At 41.7% G+C, this 15857-nt stretch overlaps 1 protein-coding gene across 1 annotated transcript in view; it reads left to right on the top strand.

Annotated features, from left to right (window-relative positions):
- The first annotated feature begins 4603 nt into the window (after positions 1 to 4603).
- The window catches only part of PDGFRA (platelet-derived growth factor receptor, alpha polypeptide), a 24431-nt gene continuing 13177 nt past the window's right edge, over positions 4604 to 15857 (top strand). Inside the window, exons 1-11 of the mRNA XM_009076563.1 lie at positions 4604 to 4660; positions 6055 to 6369; positions 9080 to 9343; positions 9991 to 10121; positions 11460 to 11631; positions 11734 to 11923; positions 12439 to 12554; positions 13037 to 13163; positions 14145 to 14338; positions 14770 to 14864; positions 14975 to 15107. Coding sequence (XP_009074811.1) covers positions 4612 to 4660; positions 6055 to 6369; positions 9080 to 9343; positions 9991 to 10121; positions 11460 to 11631; positions 11734 to 11923; positions 12439 to 12554; positions 13037 to 13163; positions 14145 to 14338; positions 14770 to 14864; positions 14975 to 15107 — 1786 coding nt within the window. The 5' untranslated portion in view covers positions 4604 to 4611. The remainder of the gene's footprint in view (positions 4661 to 6054; positions 6370 to 9079; positions 9344 to 9990; positions 10122 to 11459; positions 11632 to 11733; positions 11924 to 12438; positions 12555 to 13036; positions 13164 to 14144; positions 14339 to 14769; positions 14865 to 14974; positions 15108 to 15857) is intronic.

The following is a 15857-nucleotide window of genomic DNA, read 5'->3' as shown; positions in this document are numbered from 1 at the left end:
AAGTACAATGCATATAGACAGATAAAGCCTTACATAGCCCAGACCTTGCTGGTTTTTTCCAGCTATACCAGCTGGTCTAAAAATGAGGCTGACATGTATAACTTTACATAATCTTTGCCTTGCTAGTATCCTTAGTTCATCATGACCACAATGGCACTACTTTTGCATGTGAACTCTAAAATTTTTAATGGAAGATGTTTACTTTGCTTATCTCAAAGACTTAAAGACAAGGGCATGACTTCTGAGAGGTGATTTTTCCTGATGATGACAAGAATTCATAATTTGAAGAACTGATACTTTAAAAACCCCAACCAAACAAATAAGAAAGCAAGCGATCCTTTCTCTCCCTCTTGCCTTGCTCTCCTGCTTGACTCATCTCTTTCAAGCCAATAAAGCTTTGCCTGGGTACCCAAGGGAAAAGTTTGCAACAGCTAGGCTTCCTAGCTCTTGTGGTCAACAGAGATGAATTGTTTTTTCCACGCAGTGCTTCTGAGCACTTGAGTTGGGATCTGAGGTGTTCTTTGATTTGTCACTGAGAACCTAGGTGAAATGTATTCCTTGGAAGTGACAGATTTCTTTTTCTCTGTTTGCTGAGACAGTCTGGTAAATCCCCTTTGGACCAAGTAGGAAAACTTAGACTTTTCAATTCCCCCCCCCTTTTAGCTCCTAGACACAGAGAGTCTGTCCTTGAGAGTTAGGCTGAAGAATTGGGGCTCACTGGAGGGCTCATCAGGTGACAGATATCACTAGGTGTCCTGTGGAGACCAAAGCACTCAGCAGAAGCCTAGAACTGGGCTATTGATGCATAGTTATTCCTTGGGCTATCTTGGATTCAAGTACTTGTAAAAGGATGTGGAACAAGCCTAATTTTTGGAGAATATTTATGCCAGTCTTTTTTGTGGAAGACTTTTTCTTTTGTTGTTTGAGCCTTTCCCCAGTGAAATCTTCAGACCCACATGTTAGCGCTGCAGGGCAGTGCTGCTCTTGTGGAGAACTGAGTTTGCAATTTGGGAATTGAGAACCAAGAAATGTTCCAGGAGGCCTTGTCTGAACATTGACATTCAGCTGGTGACATATACCACAAGAAGGAAATGTTACCCTCTTTTCTTGGGCTGGCCTTAGCTCTTCCTGGAAAAGATCAGTTTTCCCAGAAGGACAGACTACCAATCTGACAAAATCACCGCTGAAATTACCCAGCCCTGTCACAACAAGGATAATCATATCATTACATGCCAAGATTTGCAATCCAACTACTGTCCTATCACTCATGTAAATACAGACCAATAAGGACCAGTATGGTGGGTTTTTTTTTTTTGCAATCGCATGAAATTAAAATATAAGAATTTTGAATTTTAACTTGATCCAAAAGACCTAGTTTAGATTCTATCCGCTGCGTTGGAGACTGGAGTTGCCGTCCGTTGGACATTTGGCTCATTAATGTGGATCAACATTGCCATCCTGTGGCCAAGAGGATGAACTGTAGTGACTGGGGAGCTGGAAGGAAATCGGCTTGGTAGTCTCCAGCCTTGTGGTAGATGGGCTAGTTTTCTGTCTTGAAAGAGGCTTTTGTTTGATTTACAGCAGTATGGAAAAATATATACTGTTGGCTCTTCTTGGTCCACCTCTGTGCCTTCTCTTTAGGTCATGTAGAGCAATCACCTAGGAATATCATAATTTCTAAACAAATATTTCCATTTATTTTCTGGACATTGATTTTGCCTTATCTTCTGTGGTGCAGTTAATGAAACCTTTCTTGGTAAAAAGCCAGTGTTTGTCAGTTACTATTTGAAAAATTGACTCCTCACTGATAATGAGTTCTAATTTGTTTATTTTTTTTAATCACTAAAGTGCACAGGAGAGATACCAGGATTTCAGTCAGATCCTTTAAAAAAAATGTAATGCAATGACTGTTTTACCCTGGGCATTCAGCCTCCCCTGCAGAGAGTTTGGAAAACCCCTCATGGCATCATTTAGCTTTTACTGTACACACCTGTGTTTCTATTTTAGCAAGCAATGTCCAAGGTATACAAGGAATTAAGGTTGACTCAAACTTAGATTGTATGTGTCCTGTCAATACCAGGTTTCAGCTTGCATAAACCTACTGGCTTCTGTAAGGCTACATCAGGTTATGGATTGATGGACTGGTGTTAGGAACTGACCCTTATGTATTTATCCAGGGCCGAGATTTGGATGGCTGAGGACAAAGAGAACTGCTCTGCCATAAGGAAGGTGAAAAAGTTGAATAAGGGTATACAAAAATGGATGTGATTGTAAATAAAAAATCCCAGAATAGGTGTACCTGCTTCGTGTCATGGGAATGAGCAAACTCACTCATGTCCAAAAGTGTGAAATTGTGCCTGTTTTAAACCTTGATTCCAGCACTGATGTGTGAGGATATGTTGTTGATGGGACTCCAGCATGCTTAAGTCAGATGCATGATGTAACTAAATTCAGTTCAAATAGATTTTGAATATGGATGATGGTGAACTCTTGGTACATTGTTGTGTCTCTCACAGTGAGGAAGTGTTGCTCTGGGTCTTGATGAGATTAACGGGTCATTGAGGAAAGATCAAAGCTCTGGGTTGTGAAAGAATAGCCAGATGGAGAAAGCAGATTTAGTTAAATCCTTGTGTTTTTAAACTGCAATGCTAGATTGAGACACTCACTGATTTCAGTGGCAGCCCAACTAAGACAGCAAGTTCAAAGTAGCACTTTGGAAATGCCATCCCCTGTACTTACACCAGTAAGTCATGAGGCTTCGTTCCTCACTTACACACACAGCTCTGCAACAGCACGAGTCCACCTCAAGTAGAGTTTCTGGTGTGCAAGAGATGAGCTAGCTTTGTTTTTTCTCCTTCTGTGCTGCATCACTTGCACTAAATAGTCTGGTAAAACAACACAAAAAGGGGGAGAGAGCTGCCTTTTCACTGGAAAAAGGGAGGGAACTTGGCAGACAGTGGAGTAACATTGTCTTGTGGGTCTTGGGAGACTAGGAGTCAGATCAATAAAGCAGACCATGCTATGTCTTTAAAGAGTTACTGTGGGTTACTTTATAAGGAAAAATCACAGGATATAAATGTGATAAAAAATGAGTAAGGAGGCTGAAACTGAGGGAATTCTTTGATATCCAAGAGTCTGTTATCCATGACAGACAGATACATAAACACATGGCAATTATTGCTAATTCAAGAATCAGGCAAAATGCCTTGTCTCTGCTGGAATATTGTTAGCTGAATTTCAAAAATTGTTTGTACATGTTCTTGAGGCTGGTACTTTGTAAGTGTTGTAATCCTGCTTCTGAGACCTTTATGTTTGGTTCGTGTATCAAATACTTTGCAAAGGGGCACTGTCTGCTCCACACATTGTGGGAGGAAAGCAGGACTAGTTCACAAACACTCCTGGGCATGTTGTAAGAATTTAACTCCCTTATGGCACTGTCACAGTTGTAATAACTAAACGCACCTATGTGCTTTCCTATTTCAGCATCAGGAACTGAGTATCAAGAGTGTGAATAGAAACTCTCCAGAACTTTTGAAAAGTAGTCCCTGTCTTGGCACATCATCCTTTATTTTAGTCTTTGGTCTGTGTTTCAGATTAGGGGCTCATTCGTGCAGTCTCTTTTTTAATCTATATTGGCTTTGGGCCAAATCCAGTTGCTATTAAAGTCACCAACAGAACATCTGTTGATTTCAATAAGAGCAGGGGTTGTAGGAGCTTCTTCTTTGGAAATTATCTAGCAGGCTGCTTGAGGGTTTTAAGTAGAAATGTCATTAGATGGCACAACAATTACATAGATGCTTATTGCCATTGTTGCCTCTACAAGACAGATGCTTTAGGATTATGTGTTTGAAAGCTGAAATAATTGCATGTGATCTATGACTCTCAGCACTGTTGGGGAGAAGAGATGCTCCATGAATGGCAGTGCTGGCCTACAGTCTGTTATGGATTTATTTCATTAGAAAAATTTCAGCATATGTTTTAAATAGCATGTCGCTCGATCAAGGGAATTCTTGCTAAATAAGCAATAAGCACAATTGTATTGCATTGTATTCTGTAAGCTATATATATACACATATGTACAATAGCAAAACAAAAATATCACTCAGGATTGTGCTATTTGCAGTAAGAGTAGCTTTCAAATGTGCTTTTTCTCCCATAAAAGCTGCTTCAAGCTGAAAGGACAGAACTATATGCCTAAAGCCATTGTACCCTCACCCAACACCTCTGAGGGTGCTGCCTCTTTGCAGGGGTGTTTCTGTGGGCTCAGCCCTGGAGGATGCAGTGGGCAGCAGAACTGCTTGCAGGCTGTTTAAAAGGGATGCACCAGGACTTTGCTCTGTACACTGCCAGTGGAGAGAAGTGGTTATGGTGCCCTAGCTGCCAGTGATCTGTCTGTGGCCACATGTACCTCTTGCAGGAGGTGGTATGAATCAACAGGCTGTGGGTGTGTGCTGGGGTCTCTGGGCTGTTTCTCTTTATGGCCCCATGGAGAATGCTGGGAAGTTGCACTTGGGCACTGCAGTAGAGGGCTCCTGTTATGTCTTATACAGTTGTCAGTCTACTAACTGTTTCTCTGTTGCCTTTTCCTTTCTGTTTCAGTTGTTGGTAGCTATGGGTACTTCCCCACGGACATTCCTGATCCTGGGATGTTTTCTTGCAGGTAATGTTCCTCAGTCCTCTAAGCCTGTCCACCTCTAATCCTTCATAAATTCGTATTTAAACTTGCTTTCACTCTATCCACAATAAGAAATGCCAAATGGTTTCCAGCTGGCTACAGATCTGTTTTTCCTGCCCTTCCCTTTGGTAGGCTGAGACAAGACCTACTGAGAAGGCAGTACTTTCTGGCTCATGCTGGCCCCTTTGGCTCTCCTGTGCTGCTATAACTTCCCACCTGGCTTGTCTGTGCAGGGAAAGTGAGCCTACCTCCAGCTGCCCCAGCCCTGCCCTGCTGGGGTTTCTCCAGCAGCGTGGTGCAGGCTGCCTGTGTGGGCTCCCTGATCCTCCCACACTCACCACTGGACCACAGTCACTGGGGCTGCCTGCCCAGCCTCCCCACATCTGCAGAGTGAATGGTGATGGGAGGGGAGGGCAGGCTTTGCCGCAGGGTGCCAAATATAGAAAGGGTCTGCTGACCTAGGTAATTGTGCAGGAGGGGAAAATGTTCTCAATGACAGTCTGGATTCCTAGGTCAGTTTATTGGCATAGAGTGCCAGTTTCAGGCTGTGGGCCGAGGTGCTTGTTTATTGTGAACTATCCTATCTGTTTAGTACAGGTCATTTGGTAGACTGAAACAATTAATGTATATCCTTGGTGAAATCCCCATTTTTTTAGGGCATGGATCCTCTAATTTTCTTTCTGGGAGTTGTACCTGCACCAGCCCACCTACAAGTTACCTAGACTTGCAAATCTGAGCCTGTAACTGGAGATTGCATCTGAAAACCAGTGCCACCTACAACATCTAGTTCAGTGAATTTCAGTTTTATTTGGCTATAAGCCTTCTGTACATTTTGGCTAGAGGCAGACCTGACGCACAAATTTTTGGTCTAAGACCCTGCTCTGGCCCATTGCAGGAATAGAAGCCAGAAGTAAAATGCAGGTGTTAGTCTTGGGAAGTGGTTTCTAACTTTCAGCTGTGAGCTTACTCGAAGGCTGACAGGACTGCTGGTTTCCTGACCATGGCTGTAAGGAGCTGTGAGCTGCCCACGACCCACCAGTCAGGGTGTGGGATTCACTGGTTTGCAGCAGAGCTCTGCCCACCTTTGGGGCTGTGGAGGTGTGGATTGGGAACTATCTCTACCTTCACCTCTCTCTGTCTTTCACCTCTTGATTTGGCAAACAGAAGTCAGCAAGCAAACACTTAACATTTCAAAGGAAAGCCATTTGTCATCCATTGGGCAAAGCTCTGGCTTGTAACAAGGGCAAATTTCCTGGGGCATCAGCAGGTCTGAAATAGTCATAAAATAAACTGCTCTGGATTCTCTCTGCTTCCTTTCACATTCCTGTGTCGAGGCTGTTCTGTGTGTTCATATGCTATTTATTTGTGTCTTTTTGCAGGACCGTTCCTAACATTTTGCCAGCTTCCTCTGCCGACTATTGTTCCCAATAGGAATGAAATGGTGGTACAGCTGAATTCCAGTTTCACACTCAAATGCTCTGGAGACAGTGAAGTGAGCTGGCAGTACCCAGTGACCGAGGGAAGCCACAGGATAGATATTAGACATGAAGAAAACAACAGTGGCCTGTTCGTGACAGTGCTCGAAGTAGGAAATGCCTCGGCTGCTCACACGGGCTTGTATGTTTGCTATTATAACCACACACAAGTGGAGGATGGGGAAGTGGAAGGAAAGGACATCTACATCTATGTGCCTGGTAAGTGGGGGATGCCACAGCTGTACCTGGAGGTTTGGATGGGAGAGGTGAACTGTGGATGTTCAGAAGAGGTGTATTGCTGGTAGCAACTTGCTGTCAGAGGAAGAGAAACGACCGCAGGGATGTTTCCTAATGTGTAAATCAAGACCAGCCCCTGTGAATCTACAGATATGCTCCTCTTTCTTTCTACTGGTTTTCACTTTTTGGCAAGAGTTTTAGTTCTCAAGAAGAGTGATCAACTCACAACTTCAGAGCTGAGGTCTTCCGACCATCACGGTTTGGATAGCGGACCTTAGTGGCCAGGTCATCTCAGCTGTGGGAGGATGTCCAGCCTTCAGGTTTGCCTGGTTCCCAGGGGTGATTAACATAAATGCCAATAGTTTCAGGGAGGACTTGGGTGGATATTTTGGCATGTGTACTGACCAAACCAGTGCTGTGTATGACACTAAAGGAGTTGCCAGATGAGGAAAACCCTATCTTGTTCTTAACCTGAATTAGGCTTGAACAGAGAACTGGAAAAAGCTCATGTGTGCACAGGACCTGAGAAGCATAAAGCAATGGAGATATCTTGGGGGTGTCTGTCAGAAGGGGGGGAAAGAAGTGTTGTTGTTGGCCAGTCTGATGCAAGATTGAAAATATGCTACCACACAGCACCCTGTAATTTACAAAGCAAACAGCCTTCCCAGGCTCTGTGTAGCATTTCTCTCTAATGGTAGAAAACCTGTTGGACTCAGAAGAAAAGTCATCCCTTCTTTTTGAAGTGCCTGTTTCAAACTTTGCCCTCCCACCCCCTTGTTCTGACTGGAAATCTGCTTAAAGGCTTTCCACACTCTCCATGGGATGAAAATCTTTATTGTCATAACTGAGATAGGCTCCAGAGGCTGAGCCACGACCGACTGCCTTTGTAAAGCCTTGTCTGGATGTTTCCTTGGCATTGACTGGGTTTCAGGGGGTGAGAGGCACAACTGCAGGGCCAGAAAATATCAAGCCACTGGATTTGCAGTAAATATTTTGAACAGGAAACAAAAGACAGAAGAGATCGCAAATCACGTTGCAAAACTACAGCATGTTCTCAAGGAGATTGATGTCTACATCAAGGAAGACTCTGAAAGAGGAAGGAGTCAGGAAGCAATAATAAGACTTGTTTTAAAGGCTGTTTTGCAGTGGCATTGGGTTTTTGATCTTCACAATGTGTGATTCAAGGACAATGCTTCTACCAAGACTTTCTCTCCATGTCCCACAACAAATGTAAAGCGTTTGTGCTTATTCTTGAAGCAAGATGATTCAGCAGAGGCTGCCAGCTTTGACACATGCATCTTGATTTCCAAACAGCTCTAACCAAATCACCAGAAGATGTTGTTTGTGTTAAGCAGTCTTGTAACTCATCCAGTGAAGGAATATAAAGAGCAAGAGACAAAAGATTTCAAGAGGGCTTTTTGGTTTGGTTTTCAAAGCCTCTAGACATCAGCCTACCAGATTTGCAGGGCAGAGACACCCTGTAATTTTTTCCACTTGCTAACCATCAAGATGTCATAAATGCAGGAACATATCCTTTTCTCCAAATTATAGAGAACTTCTCTGTTTCCACTATAAGCTTTGTCTTTACAATTGTTTTTCCTGCAATGAATTAGGAGGGCAATGGGTGGCAGCAACCCACTTCAGCCAAGGAGGATTATGTTGAGACTTCACACAATATCCTATTTTCACTAACAGCACACAGAAAACCAAACTAGGTGAATCCTGTTTCTGTTTTAAATTACAGTGGGAAAATGAATACATGGAGTTGGCAGTGTCTTTGGGATGGAGTGCTGTGTTTGGAATATTGCTACAAAGAGCCTGCCAGTGCAGCAGAAAGTCTATTGTTGGAGGGATTTGGACTGCTATTTATTAAATTTTATTATAAAGCTTTGCACAGAAGCTTCAGGCTAGCAGGGATTATTTGTTTATTCTGAATGGCCAAATGGAGATGATTTGAGGGCTATGCTTTTTAAGTTGGCTATGTTATGCAATTATATTTTAAACTCAGACTTTGGATTGGCTGGGTAGGAAAGCTGGCATGTATTTTGTTGACTTTAAAAGAAATGAAACTACCAGGTGTTTGTTTGCTTTTTTTCTTGTTGAATACCATATTTTGAAAACCACATGCTCTGACCATAATTGACTATGTCTCATAACTGTAATGTTGGACATGTTAGAAATACATGAAGATAAGTACATTGAACTATTTTTGATGAAATGTGGCTTTAGTGGTGTTCAACATAAACAACACGAAGCTTATTTCTACTTTTTTGACTTGGAAAGTGATTGAATTTTTTTCTCCCCCTGCTTATGTATTGGTTAGGAGACAGCTACTTATACCAAAGTGAAAAATAAAATCTAACTTAAAATGAGTGAGTTGTGAATAATAACACTTAGAATTTTTTGGGGGAGGATTTTCTGTCTTTTTCCATCCTGCATCCTGAGCTGTCACAAAGGAACTCAAGCCCTTTCCTGTTTTGTGCTTAGGAGAAATGTCTTAGTACATTTCACATCAACAGTTAAAACAAGATACTGCATGCAATTAGCATGCCTTATCTGAAATCTCTGAAAAACTGTAATAATGAACTGTACAAGTTTCAGTTATGGCCTATAAGTGGTTATTGATATCCAGTTCTTGTACATGGACTTGCTACAAACAAGAGGGTGTAATATTGCCTTTCATTTTTTACAGACCCAGACATGCCTTTTGTTCCTTCTATACCAGAAGACCAGTTCATCCTAGTGGAAGAAGGTGATCCCGCAATTATCCCTTGTCGGACAAGCGACCCGGCAGCTCAAGTGACTTTAATGAACAGTTTAGACAAGGCTGTGTTTGCTCTATATGACCCCAAACAAGGCTTCATAGGGAATTTTCTTGCGGGCTCATACACATGCAAAACAACGGTTAAAGGTGTGGAGTTCAAGTCTGATGAGTTTCTCATCTATATTATAAGAGGTATTTACTTCTGTTAATTAAAAACATCAGTAATAATGGTCTTTCTTCACCCACTGTAAGAGCCACATTAGCATCAGCATCACAGGGTTATATAAGATATTTCCCCAATGATGAGTGCCTTGCTCCTCTGGAAACATGTCCAGTTACTCGTTGTGAGTTTACTTACAATTTTGATGAGAATAAGATGTCCTTAACTTTATCTCCTCTCCCAAATGGTTGCAAGAAAAGTCTTCTGTATTTTCATCTTCTTTTCCAACTTTAAAGACTGTTTTTTCCCAATGGCTTTGAACTGTAGAACATTGGGTAGCCAGAAAAAAATCATGATTCAATAATTTTGAAAATGTTTTTCTTGGCCAGCAAGGGATTTTCGAAGACAAAATGATAAGCAAAATGGTAAATTGCTTTTACACCTAATGCCTTTTCACAGGGGCATTAGAGACCGGAGCTACTAATTGAAATTTTATGTATGATCATTTCTCAGTGCTTGTACTCTTCATGTTTTAAATATAGATTGTTTATAACAGTATAGATCAGCAGCATTTTTACTGCATTTTCCAGAAAAGTGAAATGGAAATCTCCCTCTGAAATTGCACTATGTGAAAATTGCATTCTTTTTAAAAGTAAATGAGCTCTCTCTCTTCTCTTAGCAACTTCACAGCTGCCAGTTGAAATTGAAGCGCTTAAAACCGTCTACAAAACAGGCGAGACCATTGTAGTAACTTGTGTGGTCTTTGACAATGAGGTGGTTAATTTACAGTGGAATTATCCCGGGAAAGTGGTAAATATCTCTCTTTTTATTTTCTCAGTGTTTGTAGTTGCTTATTGGGGAAGAAGGTGGGGTTGTAAAATATTCTTCTCTTATCTGAGTGAGGATAGCTGAGGAGAGAAAACAAAGTAATGTCTTTTAATTTTAGGTTACCACCAAAGAAAGTCAGTCCCAAAAGTCAGAGTATGCTGTTAGAAAGTATGTAAAGCATGAGAGGAAAATGAGGTATGGCTAGGAATCCATCCTCCAAGCGAGGAGTGCCATCTCTCAGGTCTTGTGCTGGTTCAAAAAAAGCAGTGTTGTGAAAATAGAAAGATCTAGGTGTGTTGGACATCTGCATAGAACTCTGCTGTGGAAAGTCTGAACCTCTGAAATGGCTCTCTTAAACCCTGGTTCTCGGACATAATAAAGGACAATGAAGAATCAAATCTGTAAACTTAACTGTTCCTCATTATGCAGGTGTAAACTGAAATGACTCTTACAGTCACTGTGAATACTGATGAGAATTTTCCAGTAAGAAAACCTTAAAACTACTAGAGAACCTTAGAAATTTTCAAAACAGTGTTACATCTGGTTGCAGTGAAAAATTTTATTCAGTGAAACTTGGTTAGAGCCAGTCCCAGTCAAGAGAGAATTTCAGAGCACCCCATGTAAAAAGTCAGGTCACTGAAAGAATGAAGTGTACCTAGTTGTGGCCCCAAATCCCACCTTTTATTTAAATAAGTTAAGAGTCCAAGAGGAAAATTTATTTGAGAAGATTTTGTTCTCTTTTCCATCTTTGGCATTATAGTGTCAACTATATGCCACCTATCAAAACTAGCCCTGGCATATTTTTTGCTCCAGCCACTCATGATAACATGGTCTGTCATTCTCACAATCCTTTAACTCACAGGAGTCTTCTTGTCAATAAATTATTCTTGTTTTGAGAGAGGGCAGAACATAGCATCTAGTAACTTTTTGTCTGGTGAAGGATAGAAATTCATCCTACATCATGGACACTGAACAAAGAGAAGTCAAGTGGCTTTTATATCTGAGGAAAAGGTATTGCATAAGCAGTAAATTGCTCTTTCAAGCTGCTCACACCATTTTTGAAAAGTATTTTTTTCATGTGAACAAAACATGAGCTCTCAACCTCCTCACCCTTCTGTGTCTGCCCCCAAAAGGGTGTGTGTATTTTTATAGGCACACCTTTTGTGTCTGTGGATGAAAAATATGTTCTTAAGTGAGTAAATGAGTCTTCTGCCACACTTTAGATGGTTGCTCACACTTCAGGGGCATCATAGATCCTCAATGATGTGCTTTCAGCTCAGTTACTTAAGCAAGGTGTTTCTTTCCTTCTCCAAACTACAGAAAGAAAAAGGTCTGATAAAACTTGATGATATCAAAGTCCCATCGCAGAAGCTGATTTACACCTTGACCATTCCTGAGGCATCAGTGAAAGACACAGGGGATTATGAATGTACTGCTCGGCATGCAACCAAGGAGGTTAAGGAAAATAAGAAAGTAGTCATTACAGTTCATGGTATAGTCTGATTTTAGTGTCTGATATTACTAACACATTGGAAAACACAATTCTTGCAAAATGTTCCACGGTGTTGTTTACACAAGTCTTTTTCATTTACAGACAAAGGCTTTGTTCACCTGGATCCTCAGTTTAGCCCTCTGGAAGCTGTTAATCTGCATGAAGTCAAAAACTTCGTCGTAGATGTGCAGGCTTACCCCGCACCAAAAATGTACTGGCTGAAGGACAATGTGACTCTGATTGAAAATCTTACTGAGATTGTTACCACTTCAAACAGAATCCAGGAAACTACGTAATAAAATTCTTCTGACCCTTACTTTGCCATGTTGACTTGAGTTTCTGCCCCAGAAACCTGGGCACTGCTCCTGCTCTCTCTTTCCACCTCATTTTGTTGCTTCTTCCTCAGTGGCATTTAAAAATAATTTGTGTTCTACTCTAACAGACGATACCTAGTCTGCCTCTTCTTATTCTCCTCATAACATCAACCTCTTCAAACCATAGAAATCTTGGGGTTTGCACACTAAACCTCTTCAGTCCCTTCAACATGTCTCCACACCAATAATTTCTAGCTATTTTCAGTAATACCAGGGCTTTGTCAGGTCCTTGCAGAAAATAACTATGCTCACCTTTTTTTGGTTGCATGTTGGTAGTTATTTGCCACTTGAGTAATGACTTTAGTTAGAGGCGTGCTAGAAATGCTAAATGTCACTATGTTATAACCTCAACATACTCAGAATACATGTTGCACCAAAGTGATTTGTTTTATGCCTGTTTTAAAAATACAAACAAAATCTTGTACCTCTGCAGGTTTCAGAGTGTATTAAAATTGATACGAGCCAAGGAAGAAGACAGTGGATACTATACTTTGGTTGCTGAAAATGAAGATGAGATTAAAAGATACACCTTCTCCTTGTTAATACAAGGTAAGGAGCCCTGAAGCCTTACCCACCAGTACTGATAGCACACAGCAAAGACCTGATCCACTTGCACACTGAGTTGCCTGGAGTGTGGCTATAAGAAAAGCATGAGCTGGGATGTGTGGAGGAGTGCGTGCATGCTGAGTCCCTGGAGCTCTGCTGTGCTGATCCTGGCTTTCACTTCTGCACTGGCATAGAGCCAAAGAGAAATTTTATCCTCCCAGCTAAGTTATTCCAGCTGACAGCAGGATGACAGCTCATTTAATATGACATGAGGACGTGGCATAACCACAGCACCTCCTTTTCATGGCTCCAGCCTAGGATCTGCTCAGTCCTATGGGAGATAAGCATCTCCTGGATGAGTCTGGGTCTCAAGCTATTGCTAAGCTGTTGGCCAAACAACACCTGCCCTGCTTTGTTTGAAATTTCAGGCTGTTGTTTTTTTAGACTCTGACAAATATTTTAACAAACTTTTAACACCTTCCTAGTTCCAGCTCTGATCCTAGACCTTGTGGATGATCACCACGGCTCTGGAGGTGGGCAGACAGTGAGGTGCTTGGCAGAGGGGACCCCACTTCCTGATGTGGAATGGCTGGTTTGCAAGGACATTAAAAAGTAAGAGGAATGTCTGCTTTCTTATCTAAAATATGACTTGTGTCCTCAATTAGCTTAATATAATTAGTTACTGCACCATGTTTTCTTCATCAAGGGCAAGAAATATTTTGATAATCTTTTTCCTTTTTTGAGGCATGTTGCTTATATTTCGAGAGAGGTTGTCAGTGCCCTTCCTATTACATCCTATAGGAGAAGAAACAATGCATCAGTTCAAGACATTTCTCTCACAAAAGCTTTGTGTTCAATAAGCCAACTCTGCAGATTTCACAGTCCCACTCTGAGGAAGGATCTTGAGAAGCAGCTGTCCCTCCATTCATGGAGTTCTTAAAATTTCCCGGATAGCTCAGTCTGCCTCATTAACACTCGTGTGCTTCTAAATTTTCACTTGTAATTATTCCCCCCTAATTATAATTTTCACCTTCAAAGTATTTGAGACATGTGGAGTAATTGCTCCCATTTTTGCTAGTTCTAGAGTGGCTCTTTCTGTGTGTACTGGAAAGCTGGTTTTCCCCTGGGATATTATGCAACCTGGAGGGGAAGACCATGTGTGGAAGAAGAATAGGATGCCTTGGCACCTCCAAGCTGTGTTCTGCTCTTACAGTGCCAAAACCTCTTACTGCCTGGTGGGGCAGTTGTCTTCCTAGCCCTGCCCCAGGAGCCTTGTACAGCACTAAGGATTCCAGGAGAAATAGAGATCCACCCACTGCCTTGACTCCAAGGGATACACAGTGACACCAATGTCTATCTATACTAGACCAGCAGGGTTGCATTGTTGGGCCCTCCAAGCAGCAGCAGTAATGAAGATCAAAAGGAAAATTATTCTGAGGAAAGAGAAGTGCAGGTTTTTCATAGTCAGTCTTAAGTATTTCTGGTCTTTAAAAGGATTGTTGTCATAAGAAATTTGTAGGAAAAGGTAGTTCTTGTCTGTTCACTCTTATGTCTACACCCAAATCCCATTTTTCCCATTATTCTTCTCTGCAGGTGCAGCAATGACACTTCATGGACCCTTTTGACTAACAATATCTCTGACATACACATGGAAGCCCACCTGGATGAGAAAAATATGGTAGAAAGCCAAGTGACCTTCCAGAAGGTAGAGGAAACCCTGGCTGTGCGATGTATGGCAAGGAATGACCTTGGTGCTGTCACTAGAGAACTGAAGCTTGTGGCTCCCAGTGAGTTTGCTTTGTCCTTCTATGAAAATACAGCAGCCAGTTTGACCCTGCTCTAACACATCCCAGTTCAGTCTTAATGGATAAAAATTTGAATTGTTGTAGATAGTAAGTTGAACTGAGTATGAAGCATTCTGCAGGTCTTTATGGTGCATCAGCAGATGCTTATTATGTGGTTCCATGATTCATTTTATCCTTTTGTTGCCACTGGCTATGGGACATTCTTCTAGACAATCTGCATTTGGTTTTGAAACAGGAAGACAGAGCAGCTCTGGGCTTGGAAAGACTTGACAGTCACCAGCCTCAGGAACTGCTCCTGCCACATCTGCAGGACATGGGAACTGTGATGGTAGGGGAGGTGGGTGTCTTATGTGTGTGTCATATTCCTCATGGCTCAGGAGGAAGAAAATAACATCTGTCTTTTTACTCCACAGCCTTGCGGTCAGAACTAACGGTGGCTGCTGCAGTCTTAGTGCTGTTAGTGATTGTGATAATTTCACTGATTGTCCTGGTCATCATATGGAAACAGGTAATGTAGACATGTATTTCAGTTTGGATGTTGAGCCCTGCTGGATTTTGATCTGCTCTGAAGTCAGGCACAGGACTAATGATTGGTTTTGCATTCAATGTGCTCTGCAGAAGCCAAGGTATGAGATAAGATGGAGAGTCATTGAGTCTATCAGCCCTGATGGCCATGAATACATTTATGTGGACCCAATGCAACTGCCTTATGACTCCAGATGGGAGTTTCCTCGAGATGGGCTAGTGCTTGGTAAGTTTTCTCTGGGGAGAAAGATGATTAAAGGACTACTCTGAGGTCTCTGCTCCTGGGAGCTGCAATGGAAGTTGTGGCCACAAAGTCCATAGTCTCTCTGTGCCTGTCTGTTCTCCTCAGTTCTCCTTCCACATCCTGCTCTTCTCCTACATGATGTCAGTCCTGAGGTCCTTGTGCTAGTGTCTGCTGTGCCTCAGCTCCATCTGTCCTTCACATGCCCTGTGTGTAGTGCCCACCTTCACATGGTTTAGGGGAACACTCTCAGCATTAAACACCCTCTTTAACACTCACTTCTGCTAAGGCATCCACGAGATGAACATGAGTATTTTTTATTTGCAAGACATTTATATACTTATGTGCAGAAGCCAAGGGAAATCTGCGAGTAGTTATGTAGTTTGATTAAAATTTTTTTTAAAATTATTAAACCATGCCATGCATGTAACTGCATGCTGAGTACCTGCATGATATATTTTTGTGGCTACTTTCCTTCTTCCTTTGTTATTCCTCATTAGAATTCATACAGAATTCAGTCATAATTACTTCCTCAAGGCTGGCCCAATCTGTCATTTATATCAACTGAAAGCATAATGAATATAGAAAATGTTAATGTTCTATCCAGACAGTGCTATAAACATTCAAGGCTTCCCTCTCTTGGAGGTATCTGTGCACCAAGTTGTATCACAAAATACAGGAGAAGAAAATGAAATATGTCTTTTGTTTGATACATTTTAAGAAATGTACTCCTCT

This window comes from Acanthisitta chloris, unplaced genomic scaffold, assembly GCF_000695815.1.
Source record: "Acanthisitta chloris isolate BGI_N310 unplaced genomic scaffold, ASM69581v1 scaffold6946, whole genome shotgun sequence".
In the NCBI taxonomy this organism is placed as follows: domain Eukaryota; kingdom Metazoa; phylum Chordata; class Aves; order Passeriformes; family Acanthisittidae; genus Acanthisitta; species Acanthisitta chloris.
This window is presented reverse-complemented; position numbering and strand designations above follow the sequence as displayed.